This window comes from Bombina bombina, chromosome 3, assembly GCF_027579735.1.
Source record: "Bombina bombina isolate aBomBom1 chromosome 3, aBomBom1.pri, whole genome shotgun sequence".
Taxonomy (NCBI): Eukaryota; Metazoa; Chordata; class Amphibia; order Anura; family Bombinatoridae; genus Bombina; species Bombina bombina.
Genome location: NC_069501.1, coordinates 292,945,435 through 292,954,861, shown reverse-complemented (window position 1 = coordinate 292,954,861; position 9,427 = coordinate 292,945,435). Strand labels below are relative to the sequence as shown.

Here is a 9,427-nt window from a genome sequence, read left to right as displayed (position 1 = left end):
AATCCCATTACACAGAAATCACAGCCATAGCTCGTCAGTAAAAGACAAGACTAGCAGGATTAACTGTGGATTACAAGGCATAGCGAAGTCCTATGCCGTTGGGAAATACAACTGAGGTGAAACTTTAAACATCCAGCCAATAGAGTACTTGAAACGAGTCGTGCTTGGGCAAACAGAAGACGCCAAACTAACGGCTGATTTGTTTGCACACCGTAAGTGGGTAAGAACATTGACAGAACGATATCTTGGAAATGGATCCAGACTTATCAAAGGTATTTGCAAAACATTTATCCACTGCAGTGTGGTTTTAGGCATTAGGAAAAATTGATAATAGGAGTAAATTAGAAAGTTGCTTATAATGGCATGCTCTATCTGAATCATGAAAGAAAAAATGTAGTGTAGAAATTATCCTCCCACCCTGATCCCTCCCAAACAGCTCTCTTCACTCCCATCTTAGGTACTGGCAGAAAGTCTGCAGTTTTAGACCTTTTCTATTTTTTTAATTATTTTCATCAGTGTATGATTACCCCCTTACCTTCCCTCCCAAACAGCTATCTAACCCCCCCCCCCCCTCTAACTGGTGTTGCCATCGGTACTGGCAGCTAACTGCCTGTACAAGTTTCGATAAATTTGTTGTTTTATTCTCATTTCTGTACACGCTTCTTACTGCTACCTTCTCTTAAAGGGACAGTAAACCCAAAAATGTTTGTTTATGATTTAGAGAATACAATTTTTAAAAAGTTTCCAATTTACTTCTATTATCAAATTTGTTTCGTTCTCATGTTATTCTTTGTTGAAGTGATACCTAGGTAGGTAGCATGCACATGCCTGAAGCACTACATGACAGGAAATAGTGCTGCCACCTAGTGCTCCTGCTAATGTATAACATTGTTGCAAAACTGCCGCCATATAGTGTTGTGGACACGTGCACACATGAGCTTACATACAAGCTGTTCAACAAAGGATAACAAGAAAACTAAGAAAATTTGATAACAGAAGTAAATTGGAAAGTTGTTTAAAATCGTATGCTCTATCTGAATCATGAAAGAAAAAAATGTTTTATGTCCCTTTAAGGTTTTATTTCTGCAGTGTAGTGGCCCCACAATTTCCCGCCTATTCCAACCCCCCCTCCAGCAATGGTCCACCCACCTGCCTCCCTTCTGACCCCCACATCACCAACGCTACCTGAGGCAGAGAGGGAAAATGTCCCTCTCTGCATCAGTCACTCTGCAAGTCTATTTCTGCACTGCCCTACTCAATAGACATGCATAAATAGCATGATATCTGCACTTTTAGTGCTCTCGCAGCAGAGGCGCCCAGGACAGCTGCGTCGTACAGGGTACGCCGAACCAGGGCATTTTATATATCTGTTACATCTGCTTATGTATGGTCAGTTTTGAAACCACAAAATGGATTTCTAATTATTTGTAGAAGTATTGACAGTAAATTAAACGATAAAAAACAAACTTTTTTACACAGGCCAGTCTGTTTTCCTTCCTAAAGTTTAAGATATAAAACTTCTAATATTCCATAAATTTTCTTATTTTCCCTTTAATTGTAAGACTGCATCAAACTGCTACAGATAAAGGCACTGTCAAAACTGAAACGTGCATTTACATTTAACAAAACCATTTTTGCAACTGGCTTGCATTAACATAAAATCATTTTAGTAAAAAGGTTGGTTTCAAGGGCATATGTTGTATACTTAAACACTCAAAATATATTGTGTGAATATGAAAAAATATATTTATAGCTATGCACTCTACTCCAGTTACTAATGCTTGGGTGCATTTAATGCTTCTAACGAATAGATTTGTTTTAAAAAAATGCACTCAGTGTGTGTACCCAAAGTTCCATTCAAACAATATATAGAAATTCACGTTAGTACCGCTAAATCACTTCAAGATAGGCAGATTTTAACTTAGAATCTAAACCACTATGCATTACTTTGGATGTGAAGGAGAAAGTCATTACCATATAAGGCCTATATAATTCCCCCCACCAGAGTTTGAGTGATTTTTCTCCATACCAGACAGGTTTTTGATCAAAAACTTTATAGCCTGTGGGGATACCACAGGCTATATAAACTATTTCAAATGCAAATATAAGGGTAATGGAAATACTTGTAAACAATTTAATACACTCCAGCAAGAGGATCATTGGGAACAAATTAAAGGGGAGAACATTTGTGAGTAAACTGTCCCTTTAAGTCAACAAATATTCTCCAGACCCTGAATACACATGCTCACTCATACAACTGCAAGAACACAAGTTTAAACAGAAAATGCTCTTTAATAAAAACAGGTTAATATTAACAAAAACCTATATACCAGTATGTACATTGTACACAATCAAATGACTTACAAGAATGAAGTTCTATATACACACACACAAACGCAACTGACTATCTTAGGTTTGAAGGAGGTCTTGAGATTGAACGACTTGTCAAAGGTACCAAGACACAACTGGTGACAATATATTATGCTACAATGCCACTGGTAAAGCTTTGAATTAGTCACCATGCAAATACACTACAGAATCATACGCAAAAAAAATTTTATTAAAAAAAAAAAATGAATCATTTTGTGCTGCTTCTTGAAGTTCCCTCTCACTCTTCAGATGCCATTTTGCACAAGTACTCTTTGTCTATTTTGAAGAGGCGCCATCCTTCTTCAGTTGAAAGGTCAGATGCTCCACGTCTCTTGTAAAACTTTATTGATGGCTCGTTCCATTCAGCAACCAGGAAGTGCATGCTGCTGCAACGACACTTTACTGCAATCTGAATAAAAAGAAAATAAACTAAAGTTAGAAATCAGAGCAAGGCATGAGTCATTGTGTCCACTCATTAAAAATGTGGGGGGGGGGGGGAAATAATTTAAGATTCAGATTAATCATGTAATTTTAGCATAATTCTCTTATCCTTTGTTGAAGAAACAGCAAAGGACTACTGGGAACTAGCTACACAGTCAGCAAACAAGTGTAGCCACCTACAAGTGTAGCTCCCAGTAGTGAAGGATATGTACATATTCTCTAAACAAAGGAGACCAAGAGAAAGTACATTTTAAAATAGGTGAATTTTAAGGTGTCACAAAATTACACGCTCAGGGAATTTCAAACCTCTCTAAAAAGGCCAGATTTTCAGGATTACATTGGGTGAGACCAGGTTTAAGGGGGGGGGGGGGAAACATTGTGCAAATCTGATTAAGACATACAGTTTTAAACAACTTTCCCATTTACTTTTATCAAATTCTTCATTTTCTTATCCTTTGTTGAAAAGCAGGAAGGCAAGTTCAAGAAGTGGGCATATCTGCAATACTATAGCAGCAGCATGCTACCGATCTAGAGCTATTCAACAAGAACAAAGTATATTGGAAATTTTTTAAAATTCTGGTAGTGAAAAGATGTGCATTTGTGGTACAATGAAGGATCCAACAGGCATTTCGTTATTTTATACAAATACTAAAATCCCAGCTCTCCTCGAAATCTTGTAAGTTTCTCATTTGTTCTGTTGCAGTCATGGCCGGTGCTACATTAGAGGCAGACTAGGTGCCTAATTAAACAGTGCATATTTTTGCTGCCTAACTTGGGCTTCATATTAGGGGCTATATTTAGGGGCTATATTTAGTGGCATAATGGGCTTGAATTAGCAACATGCATATGAGTACTGACAATTCTTCAACTTGTAAAAAATAGCGTACTGAAGTTTTGTTGTAGATTCTGCAAGATGTCAGCGCTCCCCATCATTATACAGGGCAACATGTTCTGTTTTAGTGTATGAACTTGCCACATTATACAGAGCAGCATAAACGTTATTAATTCAGGAGTATTGTGTTTATTGTATAAATGTTCATCATCCCTACAGTGACACTTGTCCAAAATAAGTGCAATATGTACTGGTCCCTTGACCAAAATTTCCCAGTACTATGTTCTAAAGATCCACCACTTTGGTACGTTGTGCAGAAATGAACCAACATAGTGCTAATATCAGTCAAAATATGCAATAACGGAAATCAAATTTTCTATCATAGATAAAGTAGTTATCTATAGCTGCTTAAAACACATCACCAGAACATTTTATATAGCAGTAATGTGTCTAGCCAAAATCTTAGCACTGGCCCTGGATGCAGTGTGCCCAAAATATACAAGATACCACTGAATTGAAACATAATTGGCACATATACACTACTACTGTTCATCTACTCTAAGCCTTTTGTTTGGCACACTTCAGAGATGCATAAAGTTACAGTCTAATCAGAATAATAAAAAAAATATATAAGATTCAGATAGGACATGCCATTTTAAAACAGCTTTCCAATTTACTTTTATCAAATTTGCATTTTTCTCTTGATATTCTTTGTTAAAAGCTGAACCCAAGTAGGCTCAAGTGCAAACTTATAAGCCCTTGAAGGCCACCTCTAAGATCAGTGCATTTTGACAGTTTTCACAGCTAGACAGTGCTAGTTCCTGTGTGCCATATAGATAACATTATGCACATTCCCCTGGAGTTATTCGAGTCAGCACCGATTGGCTAAAATGCAAGTCTGTCAAAAGAACTGAGATAAGGGAGCAGTCTGCAGAGGCTTGGAAATAAGGTAATCAAAGTATATTAATATAACGTATGCAAAACTGGGGGAATGGGTAATAAAGGGATTATCTATATTTTTAAACAATAGAAAATTCTGGAGTAGACTGTCCCATTAAGGAGGGCAAGAAGAAGAACAAACAAAAAAAAACCTTACCTGGCTTAGCTTCTTAAATATCTCTGATCCCATACCATACCCTAAAGAAGATAGATGGTAAAAATTAAACCAATTAAGTGATTAACTTTAGGGGGGCATACAGACTGAAAATCTTAAACAGTTATCCAGTTCAAAGAGGGTAGTGATCTCAAGTTGGAAAGTCCAGAAGAGATTGGTGTAAGATTTTTTTTTTACACAAAGGGTTGATTAACAGAATAAAGGGGACTATGATAAGTGAGAGAAATAAACGTATGTGATGTGCATAAGGCTTTCACTTCAGAAAGTAACATGTAATCTAATCTGGGATTCTGGTGGCATTTACCTATATTATACAACACAATTAGAAATATTCTGTTTAGAGGTAAATGATCCTCAAAGCTTTGAGCTGAATACATTTAGATCATTGGTTCTCAAACCTTTTCTGGCTACCACTACCAATGTTCCATAAACTCATCAGTGCCCCCTAGCTTACACAAAAAAACCTAAACATTTGTTAAAATTTGCAAGAGTCTTCTATACCGCATTTAGTAATTATTTCACTATTCAAAAAAGTGTTACTGCGATGGATGCGCTTGATGAAGTGATGCCAGTATCTGGTTTTGTCTTACATCACCATGTTTAGAAATCTGGGGTTTTATTTCTTGTTTGAAGCAGTTGTACAACTGGACCAATAAACTTTGTAAAATGTTTTCTACTTAAAGGGACATTTGTACATTTTTCTTAGCATGAATATTTGGTTGACTATTTATATAGCACACCTGGGAGTGTTCAATGTAGTTTGTTTTCATTTTTAAACATTGTGCTGATCTTCAGACTCCTAACCAAGCCCTCAAAGTATTAGATGTAGACTGAAGTCTATATAGATACCTGCCGCTCCTGATTGTGTAATGGGTGGTGGAGATCTGCTCTTCCTGCTTTCCCACCCCTTTCACTGGGTGTTCCAGCCCAACATCATTGCTAAACTGGAAGCTTCTAAGTTTTTATACTGGATCAATATCTGTGCATATTCATATATTGTAGTGTATATTACATGAAGACCTTTAAGTGTTATGCAGTGCACACTTTTACTTCTAGTGACAGAAGACTAGTAAATCTGTTACTTGAGGACTGATCTAGACTAAAGTGCAACTAATATCTCCGTTGTCCATCAGTAATCCCACCGCCCCCAGGGGAAGTACCACCCCACTTCTGGGAACCATTGTTTTAGATCATTACATTGACTTTAGCTGAATGACCGGGAGCACATACCTCTGAACTCATTCATCACAAAGAAGTCTTCAAGATAAAGCAGTTTTCCTATCCATGGGTCATACGTGAAATAGTACATGGCAAACCCAACAACAGTGTAACCTGATGAGAAAAGGGAGATTGTTTTGAATAAAGACTCAAAAAAAAAAAAATATATCCTCTTAGCATGCAAACATTCCCTATCGTTTCTAAAAATAGACCAAAAAAAAAAAAAAAAAAAAAAAAAAGTCATCCTAATGGTGTAGAATTTCTAGTGCAATTGAAAGTTGAGTGTTCTCTTCTGTCTCATATCAGCCATCTTAAGGATAAGAGTACAATGGAATAATGTTTATACGGCAGTTCAGAATTAGTTTACTACAGTGCAATTTTTTACAATTACACAAACAAGAACAAAAAGTGTGTGTGGGGGGGGGGGGGAAGAAACGGAGTTCTGAAATGAAAATTAATGAATTCATAAATAAAAATTGATTAACTTACAAGTATTTTCAATTTGAAGGGAAAAAAAAGGTGAAGATAAACTGTTAAATGCAAGCTCACCTACAACGGTGAAGAAAAAAAAATAAAAAAAATAGATGAAGATGAGCAGTGTGCAACATCAAATACTATGATTGATCCAAATATTGTCCATCCATACATTGTGTTGGACCTCAAGATGCCCCCCCCATCTTGAAAACAAAGTTTCTGCAGCTCTGATATGAAAAGCTCCATCTTGTAACCAGGAATCTTCCATTTTTAAAGACCTGAATGTTTCTGATCTACCGTGTTATAAACTTTGGTTATTGCCTTTGTTGGCCTTACCTCGTTTCATGATCATCTAGTTTATTGTGTAACGGATCTTTTAGTTACCTCCCCGCCCACCCATGTACACGGAGGGGTCCATCCATGTACATGGCGAAGCTAGAGACTGTAACCTGAAGATTGGGACAAATTAAAGAGAAAATGGGATTTTACAAAGATTGCATTGTGCACATCTGGTTTAATATAAAAGAAATGCCACAAGGCTTAGAATCCAGTGAATACTAAAAAAAGCAAAAACACTATACCATCAACAGTCTGGTTCTCCTTTGGTACTTCTGCAACAAGACAGTGGTAAAATTGATGTTCTCCAAAGCCATCTTCAAGCAGATCTTTGTAAATGGGAAGAAAAATAAATCTATATTAAAAACAAAACAAAAAAAACAGTATACTATAGATAATCCCTTTCCACCCATTTCTATTTTTTTTTAAAAAGGGACAGTATACTATAGATAATCCCTTTCCTAGTTCTATAAAACCATAATATACTTGTTACCTTCGATTATCTTCTAGCTAAGCTTCTACAGACGGCCCGTGCATTTTAGCCAGTGCCAACTCCACAGGAGTGAGCAAAATGTTATCTAAATAAATGAAAAATTGCCAAAACGCACAGATGAAAGGCAGCCTTTAATTGCTTAGAAATCAGTTTGAGCCTACCTAGGTTTAGTTTTCAAAGAATACCAAGAGAAAACTGCAAATTTGATAAAAGTAAATTGGAAAGTTGTTTAAACTTGCATGTCCTATCTGAATCATGATAGTTTAATGTTGACTTGACTGTCCCTTTAAGAACAAAAACGCAGCATCATCATGTTACCCAATCTGCAGGGAGCCCAGTGCAGCAACTAAGCGTAAACAAGTTAGATAACCAAAATGATCAGCTATGTGACATAACAGGTGCTTGAATAAAGCCCACCATTAGACATATGGTTAATTGTCAACACATTTTTTGTACAGCATATACATACCTTTCTCAGTAAGCACAACTTGGTTCTCCATTTCTTCATATTTTGCCAGTTCCTAGGAGTTAAACAAAAGTTAACTCAATATGCCAAAGTAAATTCAGCCATCACAATGAAGATCATTGTTTATATTTATCTCAAATTCTAGTACATTGGTGGCAAACATTATTTGCAAGTGTGTGCCCAAAATGGCAATATCTTCTATAAATATTGCAACTGCCCAGGGTAAATTTTCTATCTAGATGGCCATTAAACTCAAATTCATTAGTTTAATTGCTGATCTCAGTTGCACAATTAGAACTGCAAAAGTGGAAATACAGTGACTAATAATTAGATCAAAAACCACTTCCTCAAAGAAAACGGTTTAAATAAAATAAAACACACCCCATTGAGTGCTTATGTTACCTACGAAAGCAGTTTTTGAAGCTGGCAAAAACAGAACTAAGCAGATATCAGTAAAATAAATTGCATAGAAAAGTATCAACACTTTGGATTTTTTCTATTGTGAAATCTTTCAGAACCAAGGGGCAGTAGTGCCAGTCTCGTTTATGAGAGTTTAGTGGCAAAGCTACAAACGCCTTTGTGCACCAAACACTGGCTGCCAATGCCCTTAAAGGGATATGAAACACAAATTGTTTCTTTCATGACTCAGAGCATGAAATTGTAAGTAACTTTCTAATGTACCCCTAATATCCAATTTCTCTTTGTATCTTTATTTAAAAGCCAGGAATGTAAGCTTGACAGCCCATTTTTGGATCAGCAGATGGGTAGCACTTACTACCACCAATTAGCAAGCGCTACCCAGGTGCTGCTTAACCAAAGATGGGCCGGCTCCCAAGCTTACATTCCCGATTTATACAGATACCAAGAGAAGAAAAATTCATAATAGGAGTAAAATAGAAAGTTGCATGGGCTCTCAATCATGAAAAATGTTATTTTGACTTGTGTCCCTTTAAGCAATATGTTAATGGTGAGCAGTGGAAAACAAACGCTAAGCCTTTGTAAGGACGGCCCACAGACAGTTGTAAGAACAAAGGAGCACTTGCCAAAGAGAATTACGTATTCAAAATACCAACGTCACTAGATATAGTGTCCGGACTCCGGAAGCCTAGAGAATAAAACATATGCTCAAGTGCGTCATGTACAATATAGTTTGTATAACGTCGTGAGCGTCTAACAGCCGCCGTTAAGCAGCCAACCTAAAGCCCCCATCTTCACCTTTATGAGTCGCAATATGTCTTTACAGTCCCCGGGAATTGCTGACCGTATAATAAAACTGGCCATTTTCGTCTTTTGCTTTTTTTTCCTTTTCTAACAAGTCCCCTGTACGTGAAGAGTAGAATGACTTGTTTCCTCATTCGCTTCCCAGGAGCGATCTCTCCTTAGTCAGTCTGGGAGCCTGACAGGACAGAATTTCCACAACACAGCCACTATGTTCCGCAGAGTCCAACGACGAAACAAATAATTGACGCTAGCGTCTGCAATTATATGTTTCGATAGCATTAACACTCCGCCCCTCTCTGCCCCTCGGCCAATACTGAGCGAGTATTGCACAACTTCTCTCTCTAACTCCTCCCCCTTTGTCGTTTTTTCAGCCAACGGCCCTGGGTGATGTCATTAGTCACGAAACCAGGAAACGGTGACTCATAACATTGCGCCGTTGTCTTGGATCCTATCTGTAATAAA

At 37.2% G+C, this 9,427-nt stretch overlaps 1 protein-coding gene across 1 annotated transcript; it reads right to left on the bottom strand.

The window, feature by feature from the left end:
• Positions 1-2,272: 2,272 nt before the first annotated feature.
• SAT1 (spermidine/spermine N1-acetyltransferase 1) lies at positions 2,273-9,209 on the bottom strand. The gene is made up of 6 exons (XM_053706364.1): positions 8,960-9,209; positions 7,748-7,799; positions 7,031-7,114; positions 5,988-6,089; positions 4,740-4,780; positions 2,273-2,779 (listed from the first exon to the last, which is right to left on the bottom strand). Exons 1-6 carry the CDS (start codon positions 9,023-9,025, stop codon positions 2,609-2,611), a joined length of 516 nt encoding a protein of 171 aa, XP_053562339.1. The 5' UTR covers positions 9,026-9,209; the 3' UTR covers positions 2,273-2,608.
• Positions 9,210-9,427: the final 218 nt, after the last annotated feature.